This window comes from Salvelinus namaycush, chromosome 10, assembly GCF_016432855.1.
Source record: "Salvelinus namaycush isolate Seneca chromosome 10, SaNama_1.0, whole genome shotgun sequence".
Classification (NCBI taxonomy): domain Eukaryota; kingdom Metazoa; phylum Chordata; class Actinopteri; order Salmoniformes; family Salmonidae; genus Salvelinus; species Salvelinus namaycush.
Window position 1 is genome coordinate 32,923,401 of NC_052316.1, and position 16,589 is coordinate 32,939,989.

The 16,589-nt window shown below is 42.9% G+C and overlaps 1 protein-coding gene across 1 annotated transcript; it reads left to right on the top strand.

Moving 5' to 3' along the window:
- The first annotated feature begins 442 nt into the window (after window positions 1-442).
- LOC120054961 (epoxide hydrolase 4-like) lies at window positions 443-9,931 on the top strand. The gene is made up of 7 exons (XM_039002756.1): window positions 443-685; window positions 1,839-1,924; window positions 5,529-5,686; window positions 6,556-6,684; window positions 7,717-7,820; window positions 8,437-8,585; window positions 9,676-9,931. Exons 1-7 carry the CDS (start codon window positions 443-445, stop codon window positions 9,914-9,916), a joined length of 1,110 nt encoding a protein of 369 aa, XP_038858684.1. The 3' UTR covers window positions 9,917-9,931.
- Window positions 9,932-16,589: the final 6,658 nt, after the last annotated feature.

Genomic DNA, 16,589 nt, shown 5'->3' on the forward strand with positions numbered 1-16,589 from the left:
GAGAGCTCTAGGTCTCTCAATCATGGCCCTAGATCAGTCTGGGTCAGGCACTTGCTCATTCACCACTCTTATTTTACAGTCTAAACACGTGGACAGGGTTTCAGAAACGAATTTGTTTTGGAGGTGACGTGGCGTCTCATATTTTTCTCTGATTAATTTCTAGGCTTTTAGATTAAAATAATAGAAGCGTTAAACACCCACCTCAAACTAAACATCCTATCTGCTGTCATCACACGCACGCGTGAGTTCTGACGTACTGCTCCCCTCTTGAACATTTAATTCAGGGATCCTCCCTAGTACAGCGGCAGACCGACAGGACAAGCAGATGCGCTGTTAGCGGAGCTACCGGATAACGATGAGTGATATTTCAAGATAATTAACAAAATAATATATCAATAGGTAGGTGACGTGATCTGCGTTGTTTTACCTGAGTAATGTAAAGATGGCGAGAGTGCTCAACAACTTGCTTCTGTTTACAATCAGACTCACGCTGAAGATCCGAGTTTTAGGGTATTGGTCGTTGATATACGGTTATTGTGCCCTCTGCACTGCCGTAGCGCTGCTGAAACTTTGGTGGAGCATCATTTTAAGGCCGTCAGCCACCTTTCAGTGGGGAATTCGCGAAACTCCCCCTGCTTGCTTGAATGACACGTCCTTGGGAACCCACTGTTACGTTAGAATAAAGGTATGGTACACTTTACATTGCACGTGAGAGGGAGCCTATTTGAGATTGGGAAATAGCCTTTTGTGTGCGTGAGAGGTCTGTTTAGGTAATTCCGTATGTGCCTAGTTTGCTTGTAGAATTGAAATTAATTCGAAAAGGCCTGCAGGGTACGTGCAAATCGTGGGGCATCTGTTTTATTTTTGGGGAATTTCAGCGAAACGCCATATGCAGATATATTTGCAGTGTAGGCTTCTGTTATTATTCCAAGCTACTGTCTCTGTATATGCGCTCACCCCTCAGAGGTAGGTAGTGCTGAACGGACAGTCCCCTACAGCAGCAGCAATAGCAATTCGTGACCAATGTCACGATTTCATTCGAGTACCAAGATTAAAGGTACTATAAACTGTAGATTCACATTTAATTTGTATTTTTCGTTTAAATGTTTATTTAGCAACACATTATTCCTTATAGGATTCACATAGCATGAACGCATGCTCGCAATAACAATGTGGCAGTTCAGTTGTAAGAATAATCCCCTATATTATTTGACATCCTAAGTAACCTGTGCGATTTAACTTTGTGCCAGTAAGTAGCTACATTTGGCCAGAAAACGCTTGAACTAGACAATGTTATTAAATCAGAAATTAGATAAAGTAGGTAGTCCATGCATATTATCCACACTTTACTCAACAGGTAGACCATAAGAACAACCTATTCTACATACCATTGCAACATGAATTCACAATAATTTGAATAGAATTGGCTACAAATGTTAGTGACAGATTGATTTCATAATATAAAGAATGCATCATACTGGAATGACCAGACAGAAGGCAGGCCAGGGCTGAGTTTATAGGATGGCCCTGCTCTATCCCTGTTCTATCCCTGCTTTACAGCGCCATAAAGCACACAGCAATGTTGGAGGATGAGAGTTGCATGTCACAGAGAGCACTACTTCCCAAATGGCATCCTATTCCCTATGTAGTGCACTACTTTCGACCAGAGCCCATATTAGTGCACTATATAGGGAATAGAGTGTCATTTGGGACACAACCAGAGCAGAGACCAGCAGACAGTAAGAGCCCACGTGATAGTGATCAGGGAAGTGTTGACATATAACAGTGTGTCCCTGGTGACTGACTGATCTGTCTTCCGTCTCCGTCTTTATTCTCAGGAGTCTGGTCTGAGGTTTCACTATGTCGCTGCTGGAGAGAGAGGGAAACCGCTCATGCTGTTTTTGCATGGCTTCCCAGAGTTCTGGTAAGACATCTAGACTACACAGTGCGTCTGCACATTATACACACACAAAGGGCTGGTGTTTCAACCCGGACACAGATTAAGCCTAGTTCTGGACTGAAAGGCACTTTCAATTGAAATTCTCAATTTATCTTGCTTTTTAGTCAAGGACTAGGCTTAATCTGTGTCCAGGAAACAGGCCCATAGAGACTCAACTAATGTATTGGTATTGCCTGGCCAGGTCATTTTTTGTTTGTTCTTGTGTTTTTATGCTGAGAAAGCATTTTGGAAAGGAGCTCCTTTGCAAACTAACTAACCAGGACCCCCATGAAACACTGACCCCGGGGCCTCCCGAGTGGCGCAGCAGTTTAAGGCACTGCATCGCAGTGCTAGAGGCGTCACTACAGATCCGGGTTCGATCCCGGGCTGTGTCGCAGATGACTGCGACTGGGAGACCCATGTCCCAGCGGGTGCACAATTGGCACAGCGTCGTCCAGGTTAGGGGAGGGTTTGGCCGGCTGGGATGTCCTTGTCCCATTGGGCTCTAGCGCATCCTTGTGGCAGCCAGGCGCATGCATGCTGACTTCGGTCGCCAGCTGTACTGTGTTTCTTGTACTGTGTCAAGAATCAGTGCGACTTGGCGGGGTCGTGTTTCGTAGGACGCACGGCTCTCGACCTTCGCCTCTCCTGAGTCCTTACTGGAGTTGCAGCGATGGGACAAGACTCTAACTACCAATTGGATATCACGAAAAAGGGGTAATAATAATACCAACAACAAGAAAAACCACCAATCCCATAACTACTGTATCGATCCCACACAACAGTACTGTGTCATGTAACCAACGCTCTGCTGTACATTACTTCTGCATCAAAAGACCATATCTCAGTTGGGGTCTTCATACTATGTGATTCTTCAATTACAACATTCCGATTAGACTTTATTGCTTATTAGGATAGCTAAGGCTCTAAAGTTCCTTGTTCCTCTTTCCACCATGTTTCATAAAAAATTATATGGAGTCTAGTAGTGAGGTCGACCTCTGGAATGGGGCTAAATTAAGAGGTTGTCAAGTGCTGTAAGCTAGTCCATATCTCAGGGAACTCACAGAGCAGCAGAAAGGACAGGACCGGGCTTAATTAACGGGTCTTCTTGGGTCTATTCCGCCTCACTGCCCATCTACTGCACAGGAATCCATGATGAACTCTGAATGTGTCCCAAATGGCACCCTATTCTGTATATAGTGCACTACTTTTGACCAGAGCCATATGGATCCTGGTCAAAAGCAGTGCATTTATAGGATTAGTGTGCCATTTGGGACGTAGCGTCTCTCTCTGCCGTGCTAGCTGGACAGACAGATTCTTCTCCCACTTAATTCAGTGTTTAAAAAGTGCTAAACCCAAGTTTCCCTTATCACTCAGAATAGAGAGAGGCTTGGTGTGTGGGTGATTGGGGGGCTGTGAAGGAACTGGAAGTGCCTGTGTTATTTTAAACCTCATCTATATTCTAAGATGTTGGGTTTCTCTGCTCCAGACCTGTTTCCCAAATGGCACCGTATTCCCTGTAGTGCACTACTTTTGACCAGGGCCCATCTCTTATTCTGACTCAACAGAACCCCAGTCAGACCTTGTGCTCCTCCTCTGTGGGGCTTTGAGCTCTGAGGAGCCTCAGCCTCCAGTCGACAGAAGATAGATCCACAGCAGACACGATCTTCAATTAGAGAGCTTTTGCTCTCCACTATGATGATTGAGCGGATTAGAATTGGGGAAAAGAACATCTCATATATTAAAAACTCAGCAAGAAAAGAAACGTCCCTTTTTCAGGACCCTGTCTTTCAAAGATAATTTGTAAAAATCCATATAACTTCACAGATCTTCATTATAAAGTGTTTAAACACTGTTCCCCATGCTTGTTCAATGAACCATAAACAATTAATGAACATGCACCTGTGGAACGGTCATTAAGACACTAACAGCTTACAGATGGTAGGCAATTAAGGTCACAGTTCTGAAAACTTAGGATGCTGAAGAGGCCTATCTACTGACTCTGAAAAACACCAAAAGAAAGATGCCCAGGGTCCCCGCTCATCTGTGTGAACGTGCCTTAGGTATGCTGCAAGGATTCATAAGGACTGCAGATGTGGCCAGGTTAATAAATTGCATTGTCCTAACTGCAAGATGCCTAAGACAGCGCTACAGGGAGAAAGGATGGACAGTAGATTGTCCTTGCAGTGGCAGACCACATGTAACAACACCTGCACAGGATCGGTACATCTGAACATCACACCTGCGGGACAGGTATAGGATGGCAACAACAACTGCCCGAGTTACACCAGGAACGCGCAATCCCTCCATCAGTGCTCAGACTGTCCGCAATAGGCTGAGAGAGGCTGGACTGAGGGCTTTTAGGCCTGTTGTAAGGCAGGTCCTCACCAGACATCACCGGCAACAACGTCACATATGGACACAAACCCACCGTCGCTGGACCAGACAGGATTGGCAAAAGTGCTCTTCACTGACGAGTAGCGGTTTTGTCTCACCAGGGGTGATAGTCGGATTCGCGTTTATCGTCGGAGGAATGAGCGTTACACCGAGGTCTGTACTCTGGAGCGGGATCGATTTGGAGGTGGAGGGTCTGTCTTGGTCTGCGGCGGTGTGTCACAGCATCATCGGACTGAGCTTGTTGTCATTGCAGGTAATCTCAACGCTGTGCGTTACAGGGAAGACATCCTCCTCCCTCATGTGGTACCCTTCCTGCAGGCTCATCCTGACATGACCCTCCAGCATGACAATGGCACCAGCCATACTACTCGTTCTGTGGGTGATTTCCTGCAAGATGGGAATGTCAGTGTTCTGCCATGGCCAGCGAAGAGCCCGGATCCCATTGAGCACGTCTGGGACCTGTTGGATTGGAGGGTGAGGGCTAGGGCCATTCCCCCCAGAAATGTCCAGGAACTTGCAGGTGCCTTGGTGGAAGAGTGGGGTAACATCTCACAGCAAGAACTGGCAAATCTGGTGCAGTCCATGAGGAGGAGATGCACTGCAGTACTTAATGCAGCTGGTGGCCACACCAGATACTGACTGTTACTTTTGATTTTGACCCCCCCCCCCCTTGTTCAGGGACACATTATTCAATTTCTACTAGTCACATGTCTGTGGAACTTGTTCAGTTTGTCTCAGTTGTTTAATCTTGTCATGTTCATACAAATTTTTATGCAGTTGACAGTGAGAGGATGTTTATTTTTTTGCTGAGTTTACAAAGGTGACCTTCACTCCGTTTGGAAGGGAAGAAGGGAAGCCGAGTGCCAGTAGAAATAATGCAGTTTAAGATACAGCAACTTTGTAGGTACATTCAAGAGAGGAAACACACAGCGTTTTTATAGAAGAATATATGCCTAGGTAGAAGTTTGTGGTTTTTCAGCAGTGTGCACTATGCTGAATGTCCTCTACTGATTGCCGTAGTGGAGATGGGGTTTAATAATGACGTACTGTCTTGTGTGATTTTCTCCTCTCACCAAGACTAAGATGGTTCTTGTGTCTCTCTCTCTGTCTCGGTCCGTCTCTCGCCCTCCCTCTCTCTTTCAATGTCTCCCCCTCACTCTCTCTCTTTCTCTCTCTGTCCACCTGCCCCCAGGTTTTCCTGGCGCCACCAGCTGCGTGAGTTTAAGAGTGAGTTCCGTGTGGTGGCCATTGACATGCGAGGCTACGGGGAGTCCGACTTGCCGTCATCCACAGAGAGCTACCGCTTTGATTACCTGGTCACAGACGTCAAGGACATTGTGGAATACCTAGGTAAGAGTGTACAACCATGTCTTTTTTCTGTGTTTTACATCCATGTTTATGCAGAAATACACACGGAGACAGATGTATATATGATGGAAGATGAAACAAAACATGCCCACTCTGATTCAGGGATAGACACTTTAGGGACCATGACTACCCATATTATGAAACATCACTCCATGGGAACAAAGAGAAAGGGTGACACAGCCTGGTGTCCTGAGCTGAGTCAAAGTTAAACTTGTTTCTCGTTGTAATACTGTGTGGACTGGACAGCCTGTGAACACCCTGTGGGCCTACAACACAGCAGGACATGACAGGCTTACTCTGACTCACGGTGACTGACCATGGGTTGTCGTGCTGATACACACTAACTACAGAGCCCCCAGCCTGGCAGCAGGCTGGCAGCAGGCAGCACGGAGCATGCTCTCTATCACTCAGTGAAACAGGAAGCATCCACTCAGACCTGGGGTCCTCTGTGTCTGTGTAACACCAGTATCCCTCACCTTGTGTCAGACTGATATTTCAAATAGCAGTACAACTGACAATTATTTTCTTTGCAGGCAAAATATTGACCTTTTTTAAACAAACAAGATGAGCTGTGGTCATATTATATTCATCATGCCAGACTCCTGCCCAAAACATCCTCTGTCGCACTTGTACACCAGACTGGCTCAGTTGTTCCCTATAAGCTGACTAAGAAGATGACTAATAAGCTGAATAATCAGGCATCACATTGTTCACATTGCACACTGTAAGAAGATTGTTCTACTTCACGAGGTACTGTATCTTGGCAAGGAGACTCAACTCCAAGAAGGTGAATGAATGGTGCTGGACAAATACACACACACACACTCATACTTTACTCCATCTCTCCTCAGGTTACAACAGATGTCACCTGGTCGGCCATGATTGGGGAGGAACCATCGCCTGGCTGTTCGCCATCCACTACCCCGAGATGGTCACCAAACTCATCGTCCTGAACTGCCCCCATCCATCTGTCTTCAGTGGTATGTACTAAATGGCCCCCATCCATCTGTCTTCAGTGGTATGTCCTAAACTGCCCCCATCCATCTGTCTTCACTGGCACATCCTAACTTCCCTCTGCTTTCAAGTTTCAGTTTTGCAAAGTAAATTAGTTTAGCATAAAATGACAGGGACTACATTGGTGAATACACTGTGGACTGAATACACCAATCGACTAGTCCCTGGAACGTCATTGTCCGGAACTGCCCCCATCCCTCTGTGTTAACTGGTACGTCATCACCATCACCATCCTTAGATGAACAACAGATGAAACAACCTACTGTATGTCACAAATATACAATTATTAAATCAATCGGATGTGAGAGAAACCTCCTCTTCCTCCTTGTGCTAATTAGAGATTACCATCTTTAATTGTGAGGTATGTATTATTACCCCCATGCAGTGTTTTCTGCATCCATCTGGTAGTTCCTCAGTCTCCTTCATTGAGGGGAAGATGGAGGAGGTAATTATACAGTAGTGCTTTAATATGGAGCTGGAGCAGCTGGCTAGACTGGGCTGGAGGAGCGGAAATGAGAGGAGAGGATAGAGGGGAGGTCACTGGCAGACATCCACAGCCTCTCTCTCCCTAGCAACTGCACTACGCTGGATTCGTCTCTTGCTTAACATCCATACTTGCATGCCACTTAGAATACATGCCCAAAACATTGCTTCATTCTAAGTGGTATGCAAGTGTTTATTTTGGAACTTTTTCTCATCCTCTCTTTTTTGTCTTATTTTCCTCTTTTCCCTCACACCCGCTCCTCTTTTCTCTTATATCCTCTTCTCCTCTCCTGTCCCTCCCTCCCTCCTCTCTCCCTCTCCTCTTTTCTTTCCTCTGTTCTCTCCTATCCTCTCCTCTCCTGTCCTCTTTTCTCTCCTCTCCTCTTTTCTCTCCTCTCCTCTCCTCCCCTTCTCTCCCTCTCCTCTTTTCTCTCCTGTTCTCCCCTGTCCTTTTCTTCCCTCTCCTGCCCTCCTCTCTCCCTCTGTCTTCTCTCCTCTTTCCTCCATGTTTCTAGATTATGCCCTGCGTCATCCCAGTCAGCTGCTCAAGTCCAGCTACTTCTTCTTCTTCCAGCTGTCTCGCTTCCCAGAGCTCATGCTCTCCATCAATGATTTCAAGGTGAAGCATGTCGCATGTGTTTGAGTGACCTCAAGGTGAAAAATACAGAACTGTTCCAGGCAACAGGAAGTTGCCTTTGCGTGTATGTCGAAGGGGGGGGGATTCTTGTTGTGATGGTTGTGCCTAAAAGAGTCTGTGTATGGTGACAATTTATAGAGTGTAGTAGTTGCAGGCAATCTATCATTGAATGGTAAATGGAGCAAAAATATGTTGGCTTTTTTGTTATTGACAGGAAGGCATGTTATTTATTTTTTAGCTATCATGAATATCAATGAATAATGAGTAACTATGTTACAAGAAGGCAATCAAATTGATCATGTCTCAAAAAAGCAATGCATTCCCATATGCATTTTGTTCCAATATATACTGTAGTGGAGAGAGACGGTTGTCATCCATGATGTTATGCCTAAGTCCTTTTCAGTTGAGTGTAGGTCATCTCACAGTAGTCAACACAACCGCCATGGCATTTATAGAGCCTCATATAACCTGTATTACTGTGACAGTGACATAAGCGACCTTGTCTGTGTGTGCAATCCAGTTCAAATCACACCTTGAGCACATCCGGAAACACACACACACTCACCCAGTGTGTCCTTCTGTCCCCTCTGTACTGTAGGCACTGAAGGGTCTGTTCACCAGCCGTAGTACAGGGATTGGGAGGAAGGGTCGATGGCTCACTGCAGAGGACATGGAGGCCTATCTCTACGCCTTCTCCCAGCCAGGGGCCCTCACCGGGGCCCTCAACTACTACAGGAATGTCTTCAGGTTAAGATTATGAACCAATTAAATTCTTAATTAGTGAGCTCTGTATTTGGTCTCCTGTGGGCATCCCTACTTATGTATGACATGCCCATTGAACATGTCGTAGCTGACCACCATTGTGTACCCTCATTTGAGATACGGTATTACTTGAAGCGCCTTATGATAATGTGAATCATTAGCGCCCTCTTGTGTTGTAAATGCTGTTTTGATGAAAGTGCACTACTACAGTACATTAAAAATAAGTTCCTCTTATGAAAACTCAGTGGTTGTGTAATAAGTACAGAGGTCTTGGAATCAGACTACATGATGAGAAATAATTGGGCTTTAGAATAATGTATTCTGTTAGTTTTTTTGTATTGTTTGTCTTTGACAAGTTGACTCCTATAATGAATAAGAGAAAGCCTGGATGATTCCGGGTTGATACAATGTAATCTCTGGCACTCTGTCATTCTCTGTGTCTCTCTCTCTCTCTCTTGTTCTCTCTCTCACACACACTCACACACACACACAGCATCAGAGAGTACATGTGTTTTTGACATGTGAACTGTACATGCATGACTGACTTCACCATCTGCTCTTCTTCCTCAAGCAGCCAGCCAGTGTCTGTCAGAACAAAACAGCATATTTTATTCTGCTCGGAATTATATAATATGAATGTCACTGACACATTATCAATTAGCGTGAGAAACATGTTCTATAAATCTATTATTCAATTAGCCTCTCCACAAGTTTACAACACAGGTAACATACATGGATACCACGTGAATACTGGACATCAAGTCTGCATTAAACCAGTTTTCTGGTTCTCAGATGTGTTGCTTTTTAATGTGGAAAATTTGAATTTTCAGTTTACTTCCATAATTGACTGAGTAGAAATGGAATTGACCCCAAACCATTTCAGATCTGATCATGCTTTCTCCACAGGTAACATGGATAGCACATACAAATATTAAACTCGTCTACATCATGATGGAACGCGAGTGTTTACTGTAACCAGTTTCATATACGCAACCCATCTCAGATCTGTATAGCACATCATATGATTGGTTTTAAGCAACTCATCTCAGGTCTGTTATTAATATTCTCTCCACAGTTCCCTCCCACTCAGCCAGAATGATGTCATGTCCCCGGTGTTGTTGTTGTGGAGTGAGAGAGATGCCTTCCTGGAGCAGGAGATGGCTGAGGCGTGCCGTGTCTACATCAGGAATCACTTCCGACTCAACATCATCTCCGGGGCCAGCCACTGGCTACAGCAGGACCAGCCTGACATCGTCAACACACTCATATGGACCTTCCTCAAAGAGGGAGAGGGCCGCAAAACCTACAGGAACTGAATCTAGCTAGGTCTACATCCCAAATGGCACAATTTCTTCCTATACAGTGACTTACTTCTGACCAGAGCCCTATTGGTCCTGGTCAAAAACAGTGCACTATATAGAGAATAGGGTGCCATTTGGACACCCTAAAACAGGGCCTCCTCCCTCCCAGCCACCCCTACCATAGAACGGGGCCTCTTCCCTCCTTCACTCCCTTCCTCTGTCCCCACCAGCCACCTCTACCACTAGAAGCCTGGAATATTCCTGTGAAAAACCAACCAATATAATGACAATGCAATCATTCTTTAAATCTTTGCACATTTCAGATATTTTTTTTAATGTCAAAAGAAAGTGAAAGTGAAAGAGAAAAAAAGCACATTTTATTGAGAGGACACTGAGTAGTACAGTAGTATGTTTGACACATATTCAGTACTCTTTTGCACATGACATCTGCCTTAAAGTTTGTAGGTTACAACATTACAAATGTGTGGCAAAATCTCCTTGTGAGTTTGTATTGTGTGGTGCCTTTAAATGTAATGTTGTATAATGTTTTGCGGCGTTGTAAAATTGTGCCATGTCTTCTGAGGTTGAGCTGTGGCTTTTGTCTGCTATATGTGTCACTGGATTGCTCCTCACTATTTTGGACACAATTCTTTGAGATCCCTCTTGTCCCACACCCTTGGCTTTGTCCCAAATGGCACCTTGTTCCCTATTTAGTGCACTGCTTTTGACCAGGGCCCATAGGGCTCTCTTCAAAAGTAGTGCACTTTACAGGGAATAGGGGGTCATTTGGGACGTAAACGCAGACCCTCTATCAGGTAGCGTTGTCTTACAGAAAATATTGTTATTTTTGTATTTTTTTGATTATTTACTCAGATATTTGAGAATGTTGTTATTATGAGATTCCTGTATATAACAACAGTGATGGTTCAATATTGTACACTTTTTTGAATCTCTTCCTACACACTGCATTTTGAAATCCACTGAGCCAGGTCTGCACCATTTTGATTTTTTAAGCAAATAAACTATAATGTGAAGCCTGGGGAGTCATTGTCAATCTTTTTAACTGACCTACTGAATAGACTATTGACTGTATGGATGACAGACACAACCTGACAATTTGCATGCCTGCTGTGTCACAGAACCAGCCATGTCATTATATCAGAACATGATTAAAATTAGATTGGGCTGGTTTAGAGATGGCAATCCCTCTAGTTCAAAATAGTTTACTGTGTTTTATTTATCTGTTTGGAGAAATCGAATGCAATATGAGTATTTACTACACAGTACGACATTTAATACCCATTTATATTCACGCCTATTCATGCATTTATGGTAAAAGTAAATTTTCCCTATGTCACCTGGCACAGCAATCGTGTTACTTGCAAAGAAATTCAATTGAAATGGTATTAAAATGTTTCTTGTTCAACATTGCAGCCGACAGTGTAGGCAACTGCTGACTGACTGATTGATCTATTTATCCATGATACATTACGGATTTGAATCTCTAGAAAACAGCCATTTGACACGTTAGAGCGGATCAATTTTTTCAAATTCCAAAGTGTGTTGCGTTATGGGAATGCAATTGTCCGACTTGCGACTGCATGAACTTAACAAATGTCATGAAGTTTTGACTGCACTTGACTGCAAGTTTATGCAGTTGCTCTTTAACAATTTCATCCTGCAGCCATCGCCTGCATTGTGGGAGGCTCAATTGTCACCCAATCATAAGGGTGTTTTTATTTGACCCACGTGAACGTGACCAAAGACATGACTGAAACGAACTAACTTTGCACAATTCATGTATACAGTAGACAAATTAATGGGCACGTTTGAGTGGCAATGCGAAAGTAGTCGACTGTAGACGGAAGTCCACAAGTAAATTCGGGGGAGTACATATGCACCGATAGCAAGTCACAACTTCTGCTGTTTCAAGGAAACGCGACAAAGGCAGACATGGCATTTGCCTTTGTTATTGCCGATTAAGTGGACGCTATCGAAATTCCACTTCTCATACACGAAGTTCAACATGATCAACATGGTCCAAGGAATGAATATCCTGATGATAAGGACATTAGATACCAGCCCAAGTTCTGTCTAACATTCAAGACTTGTTTTGTATTTTTGTTTGGTTATCTCAAAACATAACCAGGTAGTGAGTGAATAGAATGAGACATAGAATGAGAAATATAGGTGTTTTTGCAGCATATTGAAAAGCTATGTTTTCCATTACTTCATGCCCTTGTACTTTCCTCATTATTATGTTATTGTGCAACATGGAATTGTAACAGATGTGATTAAATGGAGTCCACAAAGATTCTTACTGTATGGTAATTGATTGCATGTCAGCATCATTACAGCCTGTAGTGTAGGTTTATCTCTTTAATTCTCAACCTTTATGTTGCTTTTGTCAGTAAGCATGTGAAGAACATAACTTAATTAATCACATGAAGGACAAAACACTCACTGTACAGAAAAGAATTAAGCTATACAGTGGCAAGAAAAAGTATGTGAACCCTTTGGAATGATTTGGATTACTGCGTGAATTGGTCATAAAATTTGATCTGATCATCGTCTAAGATACAACAATAGACATACAGTGTGCTTAAACTAATTTTTCTTGTCTATATTGAATACATAATTTAAACATTCACAGTGTAGTTTGGAAAAAGTATGTGAACCCCTAGGCTAATGACTTCTCCAAAAGCTAATTGGAGTCAGGAGTCAGCTAACCTGGATGGAGTCCAATCAATGAAACGAGATTGGAGATCAAATCAAATGTATTTATAAAGCCCTTCTTACATCAGCTGATATCTCAAAGTGCTGTACAGAAACTGTACTGTGGTGTACAGATGTTGGTTAGAGCTGGCCTGCCCTATAAAAAACACTCACAAAATTTGAGTTTGCTATTCACAAGATACATTGCCTGACGTGAACCATGCCTCGAACAAAATAGATCTCAGAAGACCTAAGATTAAGAATTGTTGACTTGCAAAAAGCTGGAAAGGGTTACAGAAGTATCTCTAAAAGCCTTGATGTCAATCAATCCACGGTAAGACAAATAGTCTATAAATGGAGAAAGTTCAGCACTGTTGCTACTCTCCCTAGGTGTGGCCGTTCTGCAAAGATGACTGCAAGAGCACAGCGCAGAATGCTCAATGAGGTTAAGAAGAATCCTACAATGTCAGCTAAAGACTTATGGAAATAGGGAATATGCTAACATCTCTGTTGACGAGTCTACGATACGTAAAACACTAAATAGGAATAGTGTTCATGGGAGGACACCACGGAAGAAGCCACTGCTGTCCAAAAAAACATTCATAGGACACAACATTACAGTAACATCTAAATTAATACGTTAGCTATGCTGTCACAAGTAGAATATTTTATTTATCTATGTTATACATTTGGATCAAATGTAGGCCTATGTAATTACATTGTAAGGATACAGTATTTAAGCTCTAAATAATCATCTACCCAGAAAAGTCAACATGCATTGATAATAACCAATGATAGGTGGTGACATCAACAATTTGTGAGCATGTAGTGCCTTTTGCTTCCAAAAAAACAGAAGGTAGTCTCCCACAATGCTTTGGTTCCAACTTCAAGTTGCAATTGGTGAGGAGCAACTGCAGACATTTGTATACCCATAATGCAACACACTTTGAAGGGCGATGACCGACGTTTATCAACATCTTGACAAAAGTAATCTGCTCGAATGCACCCAATGTGATATTTGAAGCTTCCTCTAACTAATTGATAGTGCAATGTACAATCGTGAAATATACAGTACCAGTAAAACGTTTGGACACACCTACTCATTCAAGGGTTTTTCTTTATTTTTACTATTTTCTACGCTGTAGAATAATAGTGAAGACATCAAAACTATGAAATAACACATATGGAATCATGTAGTAACCAAAAAAGTCTTAAACAAATCTAAATATATTTTTTATTTGAGATTCTTCAAAGTAGCCACCCTTTGCCTTGATGCAGCTTTGCACACTCTTGGCATTCTCTCAACCAGCTTCAATACTTTTCCAACAATCTTGAAGGAGTTCACACATATGCTGAGCACTTGTTGGCTGCTTTTCCTTCACTCTGCGGTCCAACTCATCCAAAACCATCTCAATTGGAATGTCAGTGGAAATGCTTTTATGCGCAAAAGTGGAAAATGTTGCCGACGGATAGGGCTTCCGTGCTTTTAGTTCTTAGGAAACTTTGCAGTATTTTGTTATTTTATGTGTTATTTCTTACATTATTAGCCCAGGAATTATTTGGTGTAATTACATACAGCCGGGAAGAACTTTTGGATGTCAGAGAGGCAGTAACTTACCAGCATTATGACCAGCAATATGACTTTCCCGAATCGGATCCTTAGCTCGTACCCCCCAGGGCAATTGAACTGATTCCAGAGGCTGTTCCAAAACACCGCCGACGGAAAAGAGGTACTCAGAGTGGACTTTTAGTCCGACTCAGGAGGCGCGCACACCACCCACCGCTTCTGAGTATATTACTCGCTAATGTTCAGTCTCTGTATAATAAAGTTGACGAGCTCAGGGCGAGGATTTCCTTCCAGAGAGACATCATGGGTTGTAACATGCTCTGTTTCACAGAAACATGGCTCTCTCAGGATATACTGTCTGAGTCCTTACAGCCAGTTGGGTTCTCAGTTCATCGCGCAGACAGGAATAAATATCCCTCCGGGAAGTAGAAGGGAGGGTGTGTATGTTTCACGATTAACTACTCATGGTACACAGTAATTGTGATAACATACAGGAAGTCTTTTTTTCAACCGACCTAGAATACCTCACAATCAAATGCCGACCGTATTATCTCCCAAAATAATTCTCTAAGGTTATAGTCACAGCCGTATACAGTGCCTTGCAAAAGTATTCACTCCCCTTGGCATTTTTCCTATTTTGTTGCATGACAACCTGTCATTTAAAAAAAATTTTTTTGGGATTTCATGTAATGGACATACACAAAATAGTCCAAATTGGTGAAGTGAAATATAAAAAATTACTAGTTTTCAATACATTTTACAAAATTTTTTAGACTGAAAAGTGGTGCGTGCATATGTATTCACCCCCTTTTCTATGAAGCCCCTAAATAAGATCTGGTGCAACCAATTACCTTCAGAAGTCACATAATTAGTTAAATAAAGTCCACATGTGTGCAATCTAAGTGTCACATGATCTGCCACATGATCTCAGTATATATACACATATTCTGAAAGGCCCCAGAGTCTGCAACACCACTAAGCAAGGGACACCACCAAGCAAGCGGCACCATGAAGACCAAGGAGCTCTCCAAACAGGTCAGGGACAAAGTTGTGGAGAAGTACAGATCAGGGTTGGGTTCTAAAACAATATCAGAAACTTTGAACATCTCACGGAGCACCATTAAATCCATTATAATTTTTTTAAAGAATATGGCACCACAACAAACCTGCCAAGAGAGGGCCACCCACCAAAACTCACAGACCAGGCAAGGAGGGCATTAATCAGAGAGGCAATAAAGAGACCAAAAATAACCCTGAAGGAGCTGCAAAGATCCACAGTGGAGATTGGAGTATCTGTCCATAGGGCCACTTTAAGCCATACACCCCACAGAGCGGGCTATACGGAAGTAGGGACAGAAAAAAAAGCCATTGCTTAAAGAAAAAAATAAGCAAACACGTTTGGCGTTCGCCAAAAGGCATGTGGGAGACTCCCCAAATATATGGAAGAAGGTACTCTGATCAGATGAGACTAAAATTGAGCTTTTGGCCATCAAGGAAAACATTATCTTTGGTGCAGACCCAACACCTTCCATCACCCCGAGAACACCATCCCCACAGTGAAGCATGGTGGTGGCAACATCATGCTGTGGGGATGTTTGTCAGCGGCAGGGACTGGGAAACTGGTCAGAATTGAAGGAATGATGGATGGTGCTAAATACAGGGAATTCTTGAGGGAAACCTGTTTCAGTCTTCAAGAGATTTGAGACTGGGACGGAGGTTCACCTTCCAGCAGGACAATGACCCTAAGCATACTGCTAAAGCAACACTCAAGTGGTTTAAGGGGAAACATGTAAATGTCTTGGAATGGTCTAGTCAAAGCCCTGACCTCAATCCAATTGAGAATCTGTAGTATGACTTAAAGATTGCTGTAAACCAGCGGAACCCATCCAACTTGAAGGAGCTGAAGCAGTTTTTCCTTGAAGAATGGCTAGATGTGCCAAGCTTATAGAGACATACCCCAAGAGACGTGCAGCTGTAATTGCTGCAAAAGGTGGCTCTACAAAGTATTGACTGGGGGGGGTGAATAGTTATGCACGCTCAGGTTTTCGTTTTTTTTGTCTTATTTATTGTTTCACATTAAAAAAATATTTTGCATCTTCTAAGTGGTAGGCATGTTGTGTAAATCAAATGATACAAACCCCCCCAAAATCTATTTTAATTCCAGGTTGTAAGGCAACAAAATAGGAAAAATGCCAAGAGGGGTGAATACTTTCGCAAGCCACTGTTTTTTCCCCCTCAAGCCGATACCACGACAGCCCTCAAAGAACTTCACTGGACTTTATGCAAACTATAAACCACATAGCCTGAGGCCATATTTAATGTAGCTGAGGATTTTAAAGTTAACAAAGTAAATTTGAGAAAATTTTTACTGAAGTTCTATCAACCAATTGACTGTAGTACTCGTGC